Here is a 21,062-nt window from a genome sequence, read left to right as displayed (position 1 = left end):
AATATACCGATAAATTTAAAGGATTCTTATTTACACATTCCTATTCCCTTAACAGCCTCAACTTAACTAAGAACTCAACAAAATTAAGATGAAAGCAGCAATCCAGCAGCAAGAGGGAGGCCTTCCAGTCTTCTGCATTGAATGTCAATGTATGATTTGTTTTATCCGCCGATGAGAAGCTGTATGTGTGCACCCAGTGCAAAGAGCTCCTGGCTGTCAGAGAATGAGTCCAATCTCATTCTCTGAGCTGAAGCAGACAGATGTATATAGATGAGACCTTCAGGGGCATAGCTGCCAAGTCCCAACTCCAGTCTGGCAACTCTGGTCCTGCCTTGAAGGAGGAAGGTCACCAAGTCAGAGAGCATCAATCTAGTGCAGCAGGAAATGATCCTGTAACAAGGACCTGCTCTCCAGGTGATGTACTGTCCTCACGCACCGAGGATGTGTCTCCCAGGGCTACTGACCAGGAGGGAAGGGTTAGTTCAGCCGACATAGTTGGTGATTAGATTATTAGGAATGTAGAGAGCTGGATGGCTGTTGGACGTGAGGAGCGACTGGTAACTTGCCTGCCTGGTGCGAAGGTGGTGGACCCTCGCCCATCACTTAAATAGGATTTAGATAGTGCTGGGGAGGAGCCAGCTGGTGTGGTACATGTGGGCACAAACGACATAGGAAAATGTGGGAGGGAGGTTTTGGAAGCCAAATTTAGACTGTTAGGTAGAAAGCTGAAATCCATAACCTCCAGAGTAGCATTCTCTGAAATGCTCTATGTTCCATGCTCAGGTCCCCAGAGGCAGGCAGAGCTCCAGAGTTTCAATGCGTGGATGAGATGATGGTATAGGGAAGAAGGAGTCAGTTTTGAAAGGAACTGGTCAATCTTTTGTGGAAGGAGGAGTCTTTTCTGAAGGAACAGGCTCCACCTTAACCATGGTGGAACCAGGCTACTGGCGCTAACCTTTAAAAAGGAGACAGAGCAGCTTTTAAACTAGAGCAAAGAGGAAAGCTGACGGTCGCTCAGCAGTGCACGGTTCGGAGGAATGTATCTTTGAAGGATACTAATGAAACAGGAGAGTTAGGGCATCCCAACAGAGAGGTTCCAATAAAAGCAAACATAGTCCATGTGCCTGTAAGTAAAGAATCCAAATTATCCCTATCAACTGAAAAGCAGATTGTTAATACAAACAAAAAACCCATTTTAAAATGTCTGTATGCCACTGCCAGAAGTCTAAGAAGTCAGATGGGAGAGTTAGAGTGTATAGCAGTGAATGATGAGATAGACATAACTGGCTTCTCAAAGACCTGGTGGAAGGAGGATAACCAATGGGATAGTGCTATACCGAGGTATACATTTGATTGTAATAATAGGGAGGAGCAACTTGGTGAGGGTGTGGCACTTTATGTGCAGGATGCCATAGAGTCCAACAGGATAAGGATCCTGCAAGAGACTAGATACACAATAGAATCTTTATGGGTAGAAATCCCATGTATATTGGGGAAGAGTATAGCAATAGGAGTATACTACCATCCACCTGGCCAAAAAGATGAGATGCTAAGAGAAATCAGGGAAGCTAACCAAACTGTAGTGCAGTAATAATAGGAGATTTCAATTACCCCAGTATTGACTGGGTAAATGTAATATCAGGACATGCTAGTGATATAAAGTTCCTAGATGGAGTAAATGATAGCTTTATGGAGCATTTGGTTCAGGAACGGATGAGAGAGGGAGCTATTTTAGATTTAATTCTTAGTAGAGTGCAGGATTTGGTGAGAGAGGCAATGTTGGTGGGGCCACAAGGCAATAGTGATGATAACATGATCAATGGGGAGATTACTTACCTGATAATCTCGTTTTCCTTAGTGTAGACAGATGGACTCAGAACAAGTGGGTATAGTGTGCTCGTGCTAGCAGTTGGAGATGGATCTGACATCAGCACGGGTACATATACCCCCACAGGAAGTGAAGCTCTTCAGTAATCTTCCTTGCAAAAGCTGTTATGGATATATGTGTACTGACGATCAATGAAATAGTGAAAACAAGATTCCCCTGACCGATTGATAGTAGCTGGAGACCGCCAGCATTCCCAACCGGAAGGCGTCGACACCTGGCAGAGTGGACGCACTCATGTAAGAAGTGATAAGGCTTACCTTGAATCGGTGAAACCAATGTAGACAGGCAGCTGGGCGGGATGCTGAGTCCATCTGTCTACACTAAGGAAAACGAGATTATCAGGTAAGTAATCTCCCCATTTCCTGTCGTGTAGCCAGATGGACTCAGAACAAGTGGGATGTACAAAAGCTTTACTCCCGGACTGGGCGGGAGGCTGCCTGATGACCATGTAAGACTGCCCTCACAAATGCTGTGTCCTCCCTGGCCTGGACATCCAGACGGTAGAACCTGGAGAAGGTATGGAGGGAGGACCACGTCGCCGCTTTACATATTTCTGCAGGCGACAGCATCCTAGATTCCGCCCAAGATGCTGCTTGGGCTCTGGTAGAATGAGCCTTGACTTGAAGAGGTGGTGACTTCCCGGCCTCTACGTAGGCCGCTCTGATAACTTCTTTAATCCACCGGGTGATGGTGGGCTGAGAGGCCGCTTCACCTTGTTTCTTCCCGCTGTGAAGGACGAACAGATGGTCAGTCTTTCGTACTGTTTCTGTCATTCCCAGATATCTGGGCAGCAATCTGCCAATGTCGAGATGGCGTAGCAAACGCCCGTCTTCTGATTTCTTCAGGCCTGCCGTAGTTGGCAAGGATATGGTCTGGTTGAGGTGAAATTGTGAGACTACCTTAGGCAAGAAAGATGGAACCGTGCGAAGATGGATAGCCTCAGGAGTGATTCTGAGAAAAGGATCACGGCAAGACAGTGCTTGTAGCTCTGAGATGCGACGTGCTGAACATACAGCCAGCAAGAACACCATCTTCAAAGTACGAGAACGGAGAGACAGGCCCCGAAGGGGTCTGAAGGTGGATCCCGCGAGAAAATCCAAAACAATGTTGAGGTTCCACAAAGGCATTGGCCACTTCAGTGGTGGATGAATGTGCTTGACTCCCTTCAGAAAGCGAGAAACATCTGGGTGCGTGGCAATGGTCTTGCCATCCCTCCTGGGACCATAGCAAGACAGCGCAACCACCTGAACCTTGATGGAGCTGAGGGAGAGACCCTTCTGAAGTCCATCCTGCAGGAAATCCAAAACAATAGGGATTGTAGTCCCATGCAGACTGGTGCCGTGAGTGTCGCACCAGTCTTCAAATACTCTCCAGATCCTGACATAGGTGAGGGATGTGGAAGACTTGCGAGCTCGGAGGAGTGTATCTATCACTGGCTCCGAGTAACCTCTTTTCTTCAGTCTAGCCCTCTCAATGGCCAGACCGTAAGAGAGAATTGAGCTGGATCCTCGTGGAGGATGGGACCTTGAAGTAGCAGGTCCCGGAGAGGAGGCAGGGGAAGGGGCTCCCCTGCCAGTAGTCTTCTCATGTCCGCGTACCAGGGTCTTCTTGGCCAGTCTGGTGCCACTAGAAGAACTAGGCCCCGGTACTTCTGAATCTTGTGTATAAGGGCACCCAGCAGGGGCCATGGAGGAAAGGCATATAGCAGGGCCCCTGGGGGCCATGGCTGAACCAGGGCGTCAATCCCTTGAGAGAACGGATCTCGCTTGCGGCTGAAGTATCTGGGTACCTGAGCATTGGACCTGTCCGCTAGTAGGTCCATGTCCGGAATCCCCCAGTGATCCACAATCATCTGGAAGGCTGTGGGCGACAGCTGCCAGTCCCCCGGACTTAGGCTTTCTCTGCTGAGGAAGTCTGCCGTGGTGTTGTCCCTTCCGGCAATGTGGACGGCGGAGATGTCCTGAAGATTCGCCTCTGCCCAAGCCATCAGCGGGGCTATCTCTAGAGACACCTGTTGGCTTCTGGTTCCGCTCTGTCAGTTGATGTATGCCACCGTGGTGGCATTGTCTGACATCACTCTGACTGCTCTGTTCCTCAGTCTGTGAGCAAATCGTAGGCAGGCTAACCGGACTGCCCGTGCCTCTAGTCGGTTGATGTTCCACCCTGCTTCTTCTCTGTTCCACCGCCCTTGGTCGGTGAGTTCTTCGCAGTGTGCTCCCCATCCGCTCAGGCTGGCATCTGTGGTGAGCAGAATCCACGTGGGGGAGGACATCTTCGATCCCCTGCTCGTGTGGTTGGGCTGCAACCACCACCGTAACTGGGTCCGCACTCTGGCTGGTAGAGGGAGATACACGGAATAGTTCCAGAAGCGGGGACTCCAGCGAGAGAGCAGGGAGTTTTGTAGAGGTCTCATATGGGCCCTTGCCCAGGGTACCACTTCCAGGGTGGATGCCATGAGACCGAGAACCTGCAGGTAATCCCAAGCTGTGGGCCGACTGGCTCCCATCAAGGACCGAAGACGCGTCTGAAGTTTTAATCTTCTCTTGGTGGTGAGACTGACTGTGTCTGCCTGGGTGTCGAACTGGACTCCCAGATATTCCAGAGATTGGGAAGGCTGTAGGCCTTCCCAATCTCTGGAATACCCATCCCAGGCTTTCCAGAAGGGCGAATACCCATCCCAGGCTTTCCAGAAGGGCGATCACTCTGTTGGTTGCCCGATGGCTCTCCTCTCGCGATTTCGCCCTGATCAGCCAATCATCTAGGTAGGGATGGACAAGTATTCCTTCCCGTCTGAGCGCCGCTGCCACCACTACGATCACCTTGGTGAAGGTCCGCGGCGACGTGGCCAGCCCGAAGGGCAAAGCCCGGAACTGGAAGTGGCGTCCCAGCATCTTGAAGTGTAGGTAGCGCTGATGATCCGGATGGATCGGGATATGCAGGTAGGCTTCTGATAAATCTAAGGCCGTGAGGAATTCCCCTGGCTGTACTGCGTTCTTGACTGAGCGCAGAGTTTCCATGCGAAACCTCGGGACCCGTAAGTATCGATTGACTGACTTGAGGTCCAATACGGGCCGGAAAGTGCCCTCTTTCTTGGGTACCATGAAATAAATGGAATAATGCCCAGAATTCATTTCCCGTGCAGGTACTGGGATTATGGCTTTCAAGGACAGGAGCCTCGCTAGGGTAGCTTCCAATGCTGCCTTTTTGTGGATCGGACACGAAGATTCCACAAACCTGTCCGGAGGGATGTGATGGAAGTCCAGATAATACCCCGCTCGGATGATGGCGAGGACCCACTGGTCCGACGTAATCTCGACCCATCTGGGGTAAAAGAGGGTTAACCTGCCCCCTATGGCCCCGTCCCCCAGATGGATCGGCTGAATCTCATTGGGAGGCGCGGCCGGGGCCGGAACCCGAGCCGGCTCCCCACTTCTGCTGCTTGGGCCGAAAGGACTGATTCCTGGCCGGAGGACGAGGTGCCTGGTAGCGACCCCTATAGGGAATGAAGCGTTGAGAACTTCTACCTCTGGGAGGCCTTGGAAAAGTGCGCTGGTTCCTTCTGACCCGATCTTCCGGCAGTCGAGGTACGGGAGAAGCACCCCATGTGCTGGCCAGTTTATCTAGGTCGCTGCCAAACAGGAAAGAGCCCCTAAAGGGCATTCTGGTGAGGCGTGTCTTCGAAGGCGCATCCGCTGACCAGTTCCGTATCCAGAGCTGCCTCCTGGCAGCCACAGAAGATGAGATCCCCTTGGCTGTTGTACGGACCAGGTCGGATGCAGCATCCGTGAGGAACGAGAGAGCAGACTCCATGTCTGCCGCCGGAGCATTGTTCCTGAACTGTGACAAACAGGAACGCGTCACCACTGTGCAGCAGGTTGCGATTCGCAAAGACAGAGCTGCCACCTCAAAGGTCTGTTTCAGGATGGCGTCCAGGCGCCGGTCGTGAGGTTCCTTGAGGGCCGCCCCCCCCTCAACTGGAATGGTAGTGCGCTTGACCACCGCGCTAACCAAGGCGTCCACCTGAGGGCACGCCAGCATCTCCTTGATTGCCGGATCCAGGGGGTACATGACTATCAGGCCCCGACCCCCTTTGAATGAGGCCGCTGGTGCAGCCCATTCCAGATCTATCAGTTGCTGTGCGGCTTGCAAGAAGGGAAAATGGTGGGCTGTAGGACGAAGACCTTCCAGCAGAGGGTTCTGTGTAGATGGCACCGCAGAGCTGGGCCCCGAAATATCCAACTCCGCCAGGCACTGAGATACTAGATCGGAGAGATCTTCCTTGGGAAAGAACCGCCTCATGGTTCGATATGGCTCCATCCCCGAGGGAAGTTCCCACTCCTCGGAGAGTTCTGATTCAGTCTCCGAGACATCAGGGTCCGCCTGAACCGGACTGCCCAGCGGCGGGTGTGTTTGCCCACGATAAGGGCGCGAAGGTCCAGGGGCACGATCCGCTGGAGCAGCAACAGGAGCAGCAGCAACAGCAACAGCAGGGCCTGGACAGGAAGCTGATTGCATCCGTACAAAGGCATGGATCCCCTTAAAGAGATCCACCCAGGAAATAGAGGTGGTCTCAAGTTGTCGGGGTACCAGGTCCCCCGGGATTCCAGGTTGTTCGAGACTGCCTGCGAGTCCGGGGTGGCCCCTGGGGAACTGTCAACAAACCTCGGTTGAGACTGGTCCAGGCCTGAGGCTCCCACTGCCTCCTCACATTGGGCACAAAGGGAGTCTGGCTCCTCGCTGTGTGTGGCTCTGAGCTGGCATGCTGAGCAGAGGCCGAGAGCTTTCACGCCGGAATCAGGAGGCGCCGCCGCCAGGGACACCGGGGCATTCGATTGTTCCATTGCGCGCTGAAGAATATGCGCTGAATAATATGCGGCAGCAATATGCGCTTAATACAATATGTGATCAATATAATATGCGCTCAATAATAAGCGACAGCTATATACGCTTAATACAATTTGCGCTCAACAATAAGCGGCGGCTATATACGCTTAATACAATATGCGCTCAATAATATGCGGTCAGCAATATACGCTTAATACAATATGCGCTCAATAATATGCGGTCAGCAATATACGCTCAATACAATATGCGCTCAATAATATGCGGTCAGCAATATACGCTCAATACAATATGCGCTCAATAATATGCGGACAGCAATATACGCTCAATACAATATGCGCTCAATAATATGCGGTCAGCAATATATGCTCAATACAATATGCGCTCAATAATATGCGTCAGTAATATACGCTCAATACAATATGCGCTCAATAATATGCGGTCAGCAATACACGCTCAATACAATATGCGCTCAGCAATATACGCTCAATACAATATATGCTCAGCAATATGCAATATACGCTCAAATAAGAAGCGCTTAATACGATACAGGCGCCTATCATGGGCGCTCAATACCTGAATAGGGCCGACAAAATGGCGACCTCCGCGGCGTGCCGCATACAGGCAACGCCGCCGATCCTCGTACTTCGGAGACCAAAAGTAAAAGTTGTGCGCCTTACCTGATCCTCGGCGCTTCCCGGCTGAAACCGGGCGGTCACCGGCTGTGGGGGAAGAGGGGAAATACCTTCACCGCCACGCTTAAGGAATGCACCCACTGCCTCCCAAGTCCACGCCGGGACCGAGGCGCCTCTTAGCCCGACCCAAGCCTCGCTCGGGGGCTGGATCCCTGCCGCAATTCGGCCACCGGACCGAGGCCGAAACCTCCGAGGGACCACGGAAATCACCTCGGGAAACTCAACTGGGGGAGGGACCGAATGGTATCACCGCAGGAGTGCGGGGCTCGATGTTCCTGTAGAAATTTAGTAAGTAGAAAATAGAAAGTAGATTGGAAACACGCTCAGCGAGCGTGCAGGCGCTCCAAACTGCTTTGGAGACGGAAATTACTGAATTGCCTCACTTCCTGTGGGGGTATATGCACCCGTGCTGACGTCAGATCCGTCTCCAACTGCTAGCACGAGCACACTATACCCACTTGTTCTGAGTCCATCTGGCTACACGACAGGAAAATTAGAATTAATGAGTGGAAGAGGGACAATAAGTAAATCTATTGCTCTAGCACTAAACTTTCAAATGGGAAACTTTGATAAAATGAAAAAAAGTGGTTAGAAAAAAAATGAAACGTACAGGTTAAGGGTCTACAACAGGCATGGACATTGTTAAATAAAATACCATCTTAGAAGCGCAGTTCAGATGTATGCCATGCGTTAAGAAAGGTGGAAGGAAGGCCAAATAACTGCCAGTATGGTTAAAACATGAGGTAAAAGAGGCTATTTTAGCCAAAAGATTTTCCTTCTAAACTGGAATAAGGATCCATCTGACAAAAATAGGAAAAAGCATAAGCGTTGACAAGTTAAAATGTAAAACATTGATAAGACAGGCTAAGAGAGAATTTGAAAAGAAGTTGACTGTAGAGGCAAAAACTCATAATAACATTTTTTTTAAATATATCCAAAGCAGGAATCCTTTGAGGGAGTTGGATGGACCGTTAGATGATGGAGGGGTTAAAGGGGCACTTAGGGAAGATGAGGCCATCGTGGAAAGACTAAATGAATTCTTTGCTTTGGTATTTACTGATGAAGATGTTGGGGAGATTCTGAAGACAGTTTTCAAAATGTGATGAATCAGATTAATTGACCCAAATCACGGTGAACCTGGAAGATGTAGTAGGCCAGATTGACAAACTGAAGAGCAGCAAATCACCTGGACCAGATGGTATGCACCGCAGTGTTCTGGAAGAACTTGAAAATGAAATTTCAGACCTATGACAAGTAATTTGTAATCTATCATTAAAACAATCCATTACACCTGAAGACTGGAAAGTGGCTAATGTAATCTCAATATTTAAAAAGGGCTCCAGGGGTGATCCGTGAAACCATAGACCGGTGAACCTGACTTCAGTTCTGGAAAAAATCATGGAAACTATTATAAAGAATAAAATCACAGAACATATAGAAATACATGGTTTAATGGGACACAGCCAGCATGGATTTACCCAAGGGAAATCTTGCCTCACAAATCTGCTTCATTTTTTTGAAGGAGTCAATAAACATGTGGATAAAGGTGAACCAGTAGATATAGTGTATTTGGATTTTCAGAAGGCGTTCAACAAAGTCTCTCATGAGAGGCTTCTAAGAAAACTAAAAAGTCATGGGATAGGAGGTGATGTCTTTTCGTGGATTACAAACTGGTTAAAAGACAGGAAACAGAGAGCAGGATTAAATGGTCAATTTTCTCAGTGGAAAAGGGTAAACAGTGGAGTGCCTCAGGGATCTGTACTTGGACCGGTGCTTTTCAATATATTTATAAACGATCTGGAAAGGAATACGAGTGAGGTAAGCAAATTTGCAGATGACACAAAATTATACAGAGTAGTTAAATCACAAGAGGATTGTGATAAATTGCAGGAAGACCTTGTGAGACTGGAAGATTGGGCATCCAAATGGCAGATGTAATTTAATGTGGATAAGTGCAAGGTGATGCATATAGGGAAAAATAACCCCTGCTATAGTTACACAATGTTAGATTCCATATTAGGTGCTACCACCCAAGAAAGAGATCTAGGTGTCATAGTGGATAACACATTGAAATCGTCGGCTCAGTGTGCTGCGGCGGTCAAAAAAGCAAACAATGTTTGGAATTATTAGGAAGGGAATGGTGAATAAAACAGAGGATGTCATAATGCCTCTGAATTGCTCCATGGTGAGACTGCATTTTGAATACTGTGTACAATTCTGGTCGCCACATCTCAAAAAAGATATCGTTGCACTGGAGAAAGTATAGAGAAGGGTGGTCAAAATTATAAAGGGCATGGAATGGCTCCCCTACGAAGAAAAATTGAAGAGGTTAGGGCTGTTCAGCTTGGAGAAGAGACGGTTGGGGGGGAGGGGGGATATGATAGAGGTCTACAAAATCATGAAAGGATTTGAATATGTAAATGTGAATCAGTTATTTACTCTTTTGGATAATACAAGGACTGGGGGCACTCCATGAAGTTAGCAAGTAGCACATATAAAACAAATCAGAGAAAATTATTTTCGCTCAACGCACTATTAAGTTCTGTAATTCATTGCCAGATGATGTGGCTAAGGCAGTTAATGTAGCTAAGCTTAAAAAAGATTTGGAGAAGTTCCTGGAGGAGAAGCTCAAACTGGTAGTAATTAATACTGAATAGGCACTGCTTCTTGCCAGCATTGGTGGCATAGGCTCTATTTAATATTTGGGTACTTGTCAGGTACAGTGGACCCTCGAGTTACAACCAGCTTGATTTACAAACAACTTCGGTTACAACCAAAATTTTAGTTTTGAGTTACAACCTGAATGCCGGCCAAGGCCATGTGTATCCGCTCGTGCGTGTCGTTGCTACTAATTGGGCATTTTTTCCTGTCAATCGTGTTTTTTGGGCTTGGTGGGTGGGACTTCTGCTCTGCTGTTGCAGTGATTGGCTGCTGCTGCTGCTGATGAGGCCTGTCCATCTCAGGCACACCCAGTGTTCACAGGAGCACATAGGCAGACCCGGTAAAGCATTGCAGCAAGCAACAGCATCACTGGTGACCAAGGAAGCTTCTGTGCAGCAGCAGACAGGGAGTGTAGCACTCAGCTGGCTAGGTATCAGGAGGGGAGGAATGAGTCTGCTGGGAGGGGGAAATGAGGGTTTGGGGGCCAGAGATGTGCTCGGAGGGGGTGGAGAGGGGGGAATCCTCCCCCTCCTCCCTTCCTGCAAGCCAAAGATGTCAACTTGAATGGTGAGTACAGTATGAAATTGTTGTTTCTGGTAGGCTAGGCACATTTTACAACTTTTTGATGAGTACACTAGGAAAATTATAGGTGTTTCTGGTAATTACGCACATTATACAACCCTTTTTTATTATGAAAATGTTAGGTAAGGGGTGCTTTGGGAGGTTCGGAACGCATTATGGGTATTTCCATTATTTCTTATGGGAAAAATAGTCTTGACTTACAACCAACTTGAGTTACAACCAGCTCTCTGGAACCAATTGAGTTCATAAGTCAAGGGTCCACTGTACTTGTGACTTGGATTGACCATTGCTGGAAACAGGATACTGGGCTTAATGGCCCTTGGTCTGACCCAGTGTAGCATAGCTTTGTTCTTATGAAACCCTCACCTTTATCACCTCCGGGGCAGCAGGGAATTTCATTAGTGAGATTTTGTATACCAGCACGACCTAGCAACCCAATCCTTGGTCTGACCCAGTGCAGCATATCTTTGTTTGATTGGCATTCAGGACAGATTTGTCTCTTGGTTTCCCTTCTTGCTTCTCTTTTTGTATACTGGACCCAAGGCCTATAGCTCCCACTTTGTTCCCCATCCCCTGTTCATTGTAACTTCCATTTCCATTACTTTTTGTTTTAATGTAAACCGATATGATGTGTATTTTAATGTCGGTCTAGAAAAATGGTTAAATAAATAAATCAATCCTGCACCAATCTCAACTGCTCCCATTGATGGATGGGCCCCCGAGTCAAGGAGGGGAGCAATGAGTCACAGTGGATCTGAACCTTCCAGTCCGTTCGTGGCACTCTGAACCGTTTCCTTTTGGATTCTTGACTCATTTCCCTGTACGATTCCTTCTGGGATCACTGTGGCTTCGGTTAGAGAACCCACTCGTCGATTGGCATTCAGGACAGATTTGTCTCTTGGGTCTCCCTTCTTGCTTCTCTTTTTGTATACTGGACCCGAGGCCTATAGCTCCCACTCTTGTGGCCTCTGTAGGGGAAATTCTCCCAGGCCTTCCTAAATTAGTACCAACATTTTCCGCAAGAAGCAAGCGGAGACACTCCCAAAGCGGCAGGAATGGGACTGCGCTCCTGAACTGCTTTCTGGAACTAGAACCCTACGAGAGTGGACCTTCCCCTTGTGAGGTCCAAAAGCCAAGGCCCTGGCTGAATAGATTCAAGAAAATCTTGGCCCGAGGCTTCATTCGACTGTCCGGGTCCCCTGCTGGCGCAGGAATTCTCTTTTATTCATAAGGATGGATCCCTTAGGTCCTGTATCGATTACAGGGGCTCAGTAAGGTTACGGTTAAGGATCATTAGCCCCTTACTACTAATCAATGAGCTGTCTGATAAGACTCTAAAGCGCACACATTTTTACCAAGCTTGACTTGATAGGGGCGTGACACCAAAACTGGAGGGCGGTTTGGAAGTCCCCAACTTTAAGTTTTATAACTTAGCGTCACACTTGCACAGGACTTAATTTGTAGACAGAAAGGAAGTGGAACGGTGGAGGGAGGGAGATGGGCGGAGCCAGGGCCAGGTGTGACCTGTGCAAAGGGGCGGGGCCAGGTGTGATCTCTCTCTCTCTCACCTACCTGAATCCAAGCCATGCGGCTGCCCTAGTCTCAGGGTAAATCAGCTCCAGTGCTCTCTGTTCTCTGCTTCCTCCAAGAGCTGGGGGGGGGGGGGGGGGCAGGGAGAGCAGATATAATCCATGCAACTACTGGCTCTGTTCTGTTTCCTCAGGGGAGCCAGAACTGAGAGACGCTGCCGGCTCTGCTCCGCTTTCTCGGGTTCCAGTAAAAAGGTGGCAGAACTCAGCTCTGGGACACAAAAAAGGGGTTGAATTAGAATACATTGGGAAGTTATGAGCAGTAAGGCCATTCATCAAGATCAGGATTTGAAGCCTTGACAATTGGCATTACTGCTCACAACTTTCACATTTATGCTAATTCAAACCTTTTTTTTTTTTTGGTCTGTTCTTTGCTCTACAGTGTCTGCTTCAGTATCGCCCCTTCCCCCTCTATTCCCTGCAATGGAAAAGGAAAGGGGAGGGGGCTGGATTGGAGAGCAGAGCGGCTGTTCTCTTCTCTGTGTGCTTCAGGCTCAGCCCCTCTCCTCCTCTTCCATGCAGGCTGCCCGGACGGGAGGGGCTGGGGAGGAACATCCGCTCTGCTCTGCCTCTTAAGCCTGAAAAGAAGTGAGGGAACTGCATTCCACCCCCTTCCCCCACAAATTAAGCCCCCCCCCCCTTCCATAAGCTAGGGCAGGGCTTCCCAAACCTTTAGCCGCCGGGACCCCATGTTAGGACTTGAAAATTCACCCGACCCTAGAGGACGGCCAGAGCAAAGTAGCAGGCGTGCAGTCCCCCCCTCCTACAATCAGTCCACTCTCACCCTTCCTGCAATTCGGCTGATTCTCCTCTCTCAACCTCCAATCGATCCTTTTTCTCCATCTCCATCCCTACCGAGAATCTCCTCTTTCCACCTCCGCCCTTCCAGCTGATGCCTTCTTACACTGTACAATCTCTCTCTTATCCTTCCCTCCAGACCTTTCTGCATCCACCCAGCTGATCCTCTCTCACCCCCAAGCCCTTCTTATAACCACTCAACTGATCCATCCTCTGTCATCCTCTCCCTCTCATCCCCATCCCTTCTGTTAACACTCAGACCCCCCAGGTGATCTCCTCTCACTCCCCAGCTCCTCCTCTATTATCCCACAGTTAATCTTCAGCCATTCCCCCCTCTCTCACTCTCCACAACCAATCCCTCTCCCCCTGATCCAACCCTCCAACCCTTCCTGCCTTCGATCCCTCCCCTTCAGACTGCCCCCTCCTCCAAACACTGCCCTGGCTAAGGTCAGTGGCAGCATTTTCCTTTGGGTCCCAGGCCAAAAGGTGGATCACAACTGCTGGGAAGGAGGCAGGCTGATGACAGGGGCAACATATTCTCTTGGTTAGGGGGGGGGATCAGTGGCGGGTGTGGAGAGAGAGAAGCAAAGGCCCAGACACGTTCTGCCCTCCCCTCCTCTCATGGTTTGTCCCAAGCCTGATGGTGACCGGCGAGCAGCAGCAGTCAGCTTGGGAGGGGGGGGGGGGGTTAGGAGTTAACGCAAGCTCACAGGCCCTGCAGCGGCCCTGATCCCTCCCTCGCACAGGCTTCCTGTTACCACAGAAACTCGTGCAAGGGTAGTGCTGCCGCAGGGGCCTGTGAATGGGTGCTGGGGCTTTTGAGACATTTGTGACCTCCAGCTGAAGGTTTTGTAACCTCATTTGGGGGTCCTAGGGGACTGAATATGGATCAGAGTGATTACAGGGCTTAGGGCAGGAAAGAGCAGTCTGGGCGCCATTAAATTTAAGCTATGTCCTTCACCCTCCTCAGGAAGAATGACTCCATGTTCTCCGAGCCTCGTTGCTGGTAAAGTCAATTCCAGGGGTGTGGTGTGCTACCAGAAAGTCTATGTCCTTGGTCTGCCTCGGTGTCACCAATTCATAGAAACATAGAAATGACGGCAGAAGAAGACCAAACGGCCCATCCAGTCTGCCCAGCAAGCTTTCGCACTTTTTTTTTTCTCTCACATACTTATGTTTCTCTAGGCTCTTAGTAACCTTTTTTATTCTATTTCCCTTCCACCCCCGCCATTAATGTAGAGAGCAGTGTTGGAACTGCATCTAAGTGAAATAGCTTAATTAGTCAGGGTATTAACCACTGCAATAAGCAAGCTACACCCATGCTTATCTGTTTATCCAGACTATGTAATTCAGTCCTTGTTGATTGTTGCCTGAATATAGATCCAGCTTTCTTCATTCCCCCCTGCCGTTGAAGCAGAGAGCCATGCTGGCTATGCATTGAAAGTGAAGTATCATCCTCAGGGTCCTCCGGGGTATTTCTCTATTCCACAAATCATAAGGAGGATTTCAAAATGGAATTTCATAGATTTTATTGATAAAAATACATATCATATATTTGGGGTCTGTTTTACAAATCTCTACCAAAGTGTATACAAGAAATATCACCCTTATTTAAAACTTAATTCCTCAGGACCGATCTGGGTGGATTGCGGATGCGGGTTGGACTGCTACCCTATGGTTACGCTTTATTTCTAAAGCAAAGGACAGTTTCAGTAAAATGTGGTAATTTCATCCATGGTGTTGATTTCTTTAGTAGCATTTTATTTTACATTATCTTGAGACTCTCTGGGTGGGAGGGTGAGGGTGGGGGGTGGAGGGCGAACACAAGAAAAATTGTATGGCTATCCATTGCTTCCTTCTTTCATCTTTTTCAGTTAGTGCCTTATATGGTTTCGAAGTATTGGTGGGAACTTAACGTCAATGGGAAAAGACTTGAGGATTGTACTGTTGGTATTTGTTTAACTTGTGTAACTGTCTTTTTGACAACCCTCAATAAAATATGTTTAACAAAAATACATATCATACACATTCATTAGTGATTCGTAGAGAACTCGTGGGGTTTACGAATGTTCATTTCCTCCTCTGTGGTCAAACATGGGCATTTCTTGGTGAGATACTGAAGACAACGCAGGGCCCAGCCCTGATTAAATTGTTCGCTATGCATACAGGCTTCTCTTCCCAAAAACGGGAGGAAGTTGACTCAGCAGAAGCCCAATCTTTGATCTATGAAAAGTACAACCAAAGTGAGTCTTCGGGAACTGCAGTTGCGTTTCCTTCACAGATTGGGGCTCTGCTCCCTTGCGAGTTGATAAGAAGGGGCTTCATTCAATCTGCTGATTGTGTAAACTGTGCTGCCCCAGAAGCCATGTTTATTCACCGTTTGACTGGGAGAGTTTGGGAAGCCCCGAGATGGGAGCTGCCCCATCATAATTAAGAGAAATTTTCCCTGAAACGGGTTCTTTTGGTGTATTGGGTTTCTGGGCAACAGGGAACGTTATAGATAAGGGTCATACGATTGTTTTGTTGAGGGTCTTGCTGCATTTTGCTCAAATGGCTGCAATCTGACCCTTGAGTAAAATCCAGGATCCCTTTTTGGGGTCTTTGCCTGCTGGCTCTGCAAAAGCATTCATTGCCAGTTTTTAGTTATAAGGAGGGCCTGTCCTGCTGCTTCCGTGCATCGCCAGGTTGAGGGGACAGGTGATGTTCACGTGGGGGGTTCTGTACTTACCGGCTTTGGACCACTGTTCCGTTTCACGAGTGAGCAAGGTTTATATGATGTAAGAAAACTGGTTGACAAAGTTTTATTTTCGTACTGTGGATTTTGTTTACTTTCAGAATTAATAATTCCCCCCCCCCACCTCATTGGGACCGCCCTCTACCCCCTCTAATCCTAGAGATAAAGAAGTTTGTTTTTTTTTGTGGTGATAACCGCATCACGATATTCAGAAATCCCTAGTGAACAGGGAGAAGGGATCCTGATCGGACTGCGATTACGGCCGCCGTCGTTCCGCTCTTCGGAACGGACGCATTTGTTTCCTGAGTTATGTTCGTTAAAGCAAGGTGCGAAGAACAAGAGCTCTCTCTTTCATGGGGACGATCTTGCCAAGCGTGGCTAGCAGTGAATCATGCCAGACCGCTGGTCACGGAATCAATTACCGTACAGAGGGAAAAACCCAATGTGATAATGAATGGGACATTCAAAAGCACAAATATCAAAAAAAATCCCACCAATCTTTTCAAAAACTTTACTTACGTCTTTTTTTTTTTTTTTTCAAAGTTTGGTGGACCTTTTTCAACTCCGGGGATTAATTCATTTAAAGAATCCGTGGACAATTCTGCTTAGATGGCTCTTTTCAATTACTTTTTGTACATTTTTTTTCATTGCATAACAATTTAAAGTCAAACAGTGGTGCCAATAAATAATGTAAGAAACTTAGCTGCAGGCATCCAGCTCTGGTGATGACCCTGACACGGTGCCATGTTTTGAGTCAGTCTGCGTCGGGGGGGTGGGGTTAATCCCAGGATTCTTGTATTATAAGCACCTCCGTGAGAAAACTCTATTGCTCAAATGCACCCATGCAAGGTCGGGGGACAGTTCTGGAGGAACTATGACCCAGGACTTATCTCGTCTCCCTCTTATGAGGTCACCGAGTGGGTGGAACTGGCCGAGCTGGATGGAGAAAATGAGGCACAACAGCCCAACTTGCCACAGGCAAGCATGAACATTGCCTCCAGGGTGTGCAATCTGTTTGCTGCCCTACAGGAACGATGTCGTAGGGGAAATATGGTAAAAAGACATTTAAATGCCTCCGAGATATCAATGGAAAGGAGGATCTGAAACAAGAGGTCACAGAATGAGGGTGAAGGGGAGTAGACTCAGGGGTAATCTAAGGAAATATTTCTTTACAGAAAAGATGGTGAAAGCAGAGAACGGCTTCCCAGTGGGAGAGGCGGACACAAGGACGGTTATCTGAATTCATAAAAGCGTGGGACAAACACAGAGGACCACTGAGGGAGTGGTGGGGTTTGTAGAGCTTAAGCAGCTGTGTGGCTCAGCTGGCTAGACAGGCCGTATGTGTTCTTTTCATCAAGTTTCTCTTGTTTCCTGCAACAGAAATCTTTCATCACCCAGCAGGAAATCATGAAAACGCTCAGGCTGCAGGACAAGCTTATTCAGGAGAAGTCCCACAATATGAAGCAGAGGAGGATGGTAGAGTGATTCAGGAAGACCTCCTGAGAATGTGCGCAGCCATTTATCCTAACAGTGACCCCCATCAATCCATGACCAACTTGACACCACCTTGGAAGATCTATAGGCAATGTCTTCTCCTAACCCCGATGGTGCCTAATCCAGATGGACGGCACCTGAATAAGTCACAGACTGTTTGACTGTATTGTGCATTATGTGCAAATTAATCACTGGGTATTTATATAATACTGAATAATTACTTGTACAAAGTTGTTACCGATTCTTTATAACATATCGGAGACGATGCTTTGTGAAAGACACACGGGATGTTTGTGTGTAAGAGACTGGGAACACTGCAGCTAAGTTTCCAGTTCCTCCCACACTGAAGGCCTTCAAAACATTTCAGTGCACAACGTCTCATAAAGGAACAAAATTTAATCTTTACCCAGCGATTTCAGAGCTTCATAATTCTCCTGCATGGTCTCCTTGTAAAGCTCCTTCTGCCATTCTTCCAACATCTCCCACTCATCCTCAGAGAAATAGACAGCGACGTCCTCAAATGTTACAGGGACCTGGAACAGGAAGAGGGACCTGCTCAGCACCCACGGCCTCAGGCACAGCAGCACAAACTCCTGACACACTTCCTCTAAAGTTTGCAGACAGTAAAAAGGATTTTCTATGTTCACATTTGGGGAGAACCTTGGGCATCATCTGGAATGTTAAATGCAAGGAACAATCCTTTATATAAAAAGACAACTTCCTGTTAAGTCTGAAGCCAATTAGTTCACAGAGTCTGCCTGGGCGCTCCTGTCTACACTGCTCCAGCTGAGGTTATAACCCTGCTGCTAGCTGTGCAAGCTTGACCATCTGCAGGATATCGCATCTTCTCCAGGTCAGCTTTGATGTTGTCCCTCTACTCCTCTAACATTTTGGGTACATCTGTACAGAAGCTCACACCCTTAAACCAAAATCTAAGGACCCCTTAATCTTATTTCTCATAGCCGCCTCTAGATTCTGCTCTCAGCCCTCCATACCTGACCCGTGCAGGCTTACACTGTGGTGCAGTTTTGGTTGCCACCTCTGCTGGTAAGTAGAGAAGCATTTCAAATTGCTCTTTCCTGTACTTTATTGAAATCTGCTAAATATCTGAATGTTTCTGACATATTCCTTTTTCTTCTTTCTTCCAATAAAATAAATGCACATTTACAAGTACATTTTCAAAGGCCCGCGTGGCAAATACCGGGGTTTATGCATGCAGCCGGGCCTTTTGTGCCTCGCGCACATTTTATAACGGGCCCGGCCGCGTGCGTAAACCCCGATACACGCACAAGTGCAGGGCCTCTCCAAAGGGGCGGGAGGCAGGCTGGGACCGCATGCGGAGATTACTGCTGCTCCAGAGGAGAAGTAATAAAATAAAAAAGGTCACGTCCGAGGTCACGTCCGAGGTCACAGTGTGCATGAGCGCACACTGTGACCTCGGACGTCCAGCTGGGCGCTTAGGTCATGGCGTGCGCTCATGCACCTTCGCTGCCTTGAGTGCCCAAATTGGACGTACAGGCGTGCGTTCATGCACCTTCGCCGGCGGGGGCTGCTGGAAGCTGCCTCGCATAGGGAGTGCCCGATCCGCCCCGGGCTGCTGAAGCCACTCCGGCCGCCCCCGGGAGGAAGGGGAGCTGCGTTGCGCGCCTCGGGAGGAGGGGAGAGAGGACTGGGGCTGCTCCGGAGCTGTCAGCGCGCCCGCACGGGAGACCAGCACCCATGGACGCCCTTCTACTGCTGCTGCTGGGGGCTTGCGTGGCCGCGGCCAAGACAGATTAGCGGGGGCTGGGGGAAAGTTTGCTCGTGAAATTTCGTCTCTCTCTGCTGGGGCTTGCCTGACGCTTGTCAAGCTGGCATTCCCCAATGCCCGAGCGTAATACAGAAATGATTTTCGCCCTGCGCCTTGCTTTATTTTTTGTAATAATTTTTCCCCCTTGTGCGAGAAGCATTTTTTTCTGTGGATTGAGTTGGTTTGGGACTGGGCGGCTAAGTTCACCACACTAACACCAGGGTAAGGGTAGGCGGTAAATTAGCAGGTTAAAAACGCGGCAAAACAGCAGGTTAAAAAGGCGATAATCGGGGCGCACGTTACCGTATGGGAGGGAATAGCTAATCCGATCGTTTACATATCATATACATGCCACGGGCGGAAAGGGATATGCGTCGATTTCAAGAAGCGGTAAGGACGTGTAAACCGGATACTGAATCGCGGGTTAGACATACGCATCCAAATTGTGCGTACAAAACGGGTTAGAAACAGGGTAACCGCGGCCGCGCTTTACTGTATCGGCCTGTTAAGATGCACAGTATGAAATGGAATCACTTTGGTGAAATAACTAAAGATAAGATTGTTCAAATCATTCCTAAAATGAAGTCTTCCTGTCCCCTTAAATCACGTACAAGAGCACGATTGAAAGCACTTAGGGAAGAATTGGGTTTACAAATTGTCAATACTAACTGGGGCTAGGATGCATGACCGCAACACATCTGTGCTTTTTTTTGCTCCATTTCCAATAAAGAATTAAATTCAAACTTGCTGTGCTCACCTATAAGCTTTCATATATAATGCTTCTGTACCTTGGATTAATTCAATATTACATATTTACACTACAGTATACACTCCTTGATATGGTTCCAGAAAGGTTTACTAGAAATATCCTCCCCCGACTGGCCCACCTCGTATAGTCACGATCGAGCCTTTTCCATTGTAGGTCCACTAGACTGTAATATTCTACCTGGTAGATATGGTCCATAAACTCGACAAAGTCATTTAAAATGCGTTTTAAACGTTCCTGTTTAAGCAGGCATTAGAGAATGACCCTTAGGGATAAAAGTAGAAGCCAGCACTCAGGCAGCATAACATCATGCAGGTGAAGCTCTTTCTTAATGTGGGTTAATCTTATTTTCATGTTTTATTATTGCGTGGGTTTGCCTTGCACCCCGCTGCAAATGCTACTGAATGTGTCTTGGCTATAAATTCTTAAAAACATATAAATATTTAACGCTCTGAGGCACAGAAAGAAAAGTCAAACCAGACAAGAGCCCCGAAACCCTGCAAGAACCCTGAGCATAAATGCAGGCAAAGCTGCATTAAAAAAAATGCCCGATCCCCTCTTGTAAATCTTCCTTGTGAAATCAACTCTCTCATTCCTGGACTGAGACCTTCCGCCTCTACCTGTGCAGCCGCCTCGGCCTCAGCCATTCTCTCGCCTCCTTCCACGTTGAGTTCAGCGTGAAGCTCCGCCCCCTTGTGAAGTCGTCAGCCTGTGCTCTGTGTAGAGCTCCGCCCCCCATGTGACGTCATCAGCCCGTGCTCTGTGTAGAGCTCCGCCCCCCTTGTGAAGCCGTCAGCCGGTGCTCTGTGTAGAGCTCCGCCCCCCTTGTGGAGCCGTCAGCCGGTGCTCTGTGTAGAGCTCCGCCCCTTGTGAAGCCGTCAGCCTGTGCCTGTGTAGAGCTCCGCCCCCCTTGTGAAGCCGTCAGCCGGTGCTCTGAGTAGAGCTCCGCCCCTTGTGAAGCCGTCAGCCGGTGCTCTGCGTAGAGCTCCGCCCCTTGTGAAGTCATCAGTCTCTGCTCTGTGTAGAGCTCCGCCCCTTGTGAAGTCGTCAGCCTGTGCTCTGTGTAGAACTCCGCCCCCCTTGTGAAGCCGTCAGCCTGTGCTCTGTGTAGAGCTCCGCCCCCCTTGTGAAGCCGTCAGCCTGTGCTCTGCGTAGAGCTCCGCCCCCTGAGAAGCCATCCGCCGATGCTCCACGTAAAGCCACACCTCCTCGTGATGTCATCAG

At 48.6% G+C, this 21,062-nt stretch overlaps 1 protein-coding gene across 1 annotated transcript in view; it reads right to left on the bottom strand.

Annotated features, from left to right (window-relative positions):
• The window catches only part of LOC115083756 (oocyte zinc finger protein XlCOF6-like), a 29,845-nt gene extending 9,251 nt beyond the window's left edge, over positions 1-20,594 (bottom strand). Inside the window, exons 1-2 of the mRNA XM_029587758.1 lie at positions 20,459-20,594; positions 17,690-17,816 (exon numbers count right to left, since the gene is read on the bottom strand). Coding sequence (XP_029443618.1) covers positions 17,690-17,816; positions 20,459-20,485 — 154 coding nt within the window. The 5' untranslated portion in view covers positions 20,486-20,594. The remainder of the gene's footprint in view (positions 1-17,689; positions 17,817-20,458) is intronic.
• Positions 20,595-21,062: the final 468 nt, after the last annotated feature.

This window comes from Rhinatrema bivittatum, chromosome 2, assembly GCF_901001135.1.
Source record: "Rhinatrema bivittatum chromosome 2, aRhiBiv1.1, whole genome shotgun sequence".
Taxonomy (NCBI): domain Eukaryota; kingdom Metazoa; phylum Chordata; class Amphibia; order Gymnophiona; family Rhinatrematidae; genus Rhinatrema; species Rhinatrema bivittatum.
This window is presented reverse-complemented; position numbering and strand designations above follow the sequence as displayed.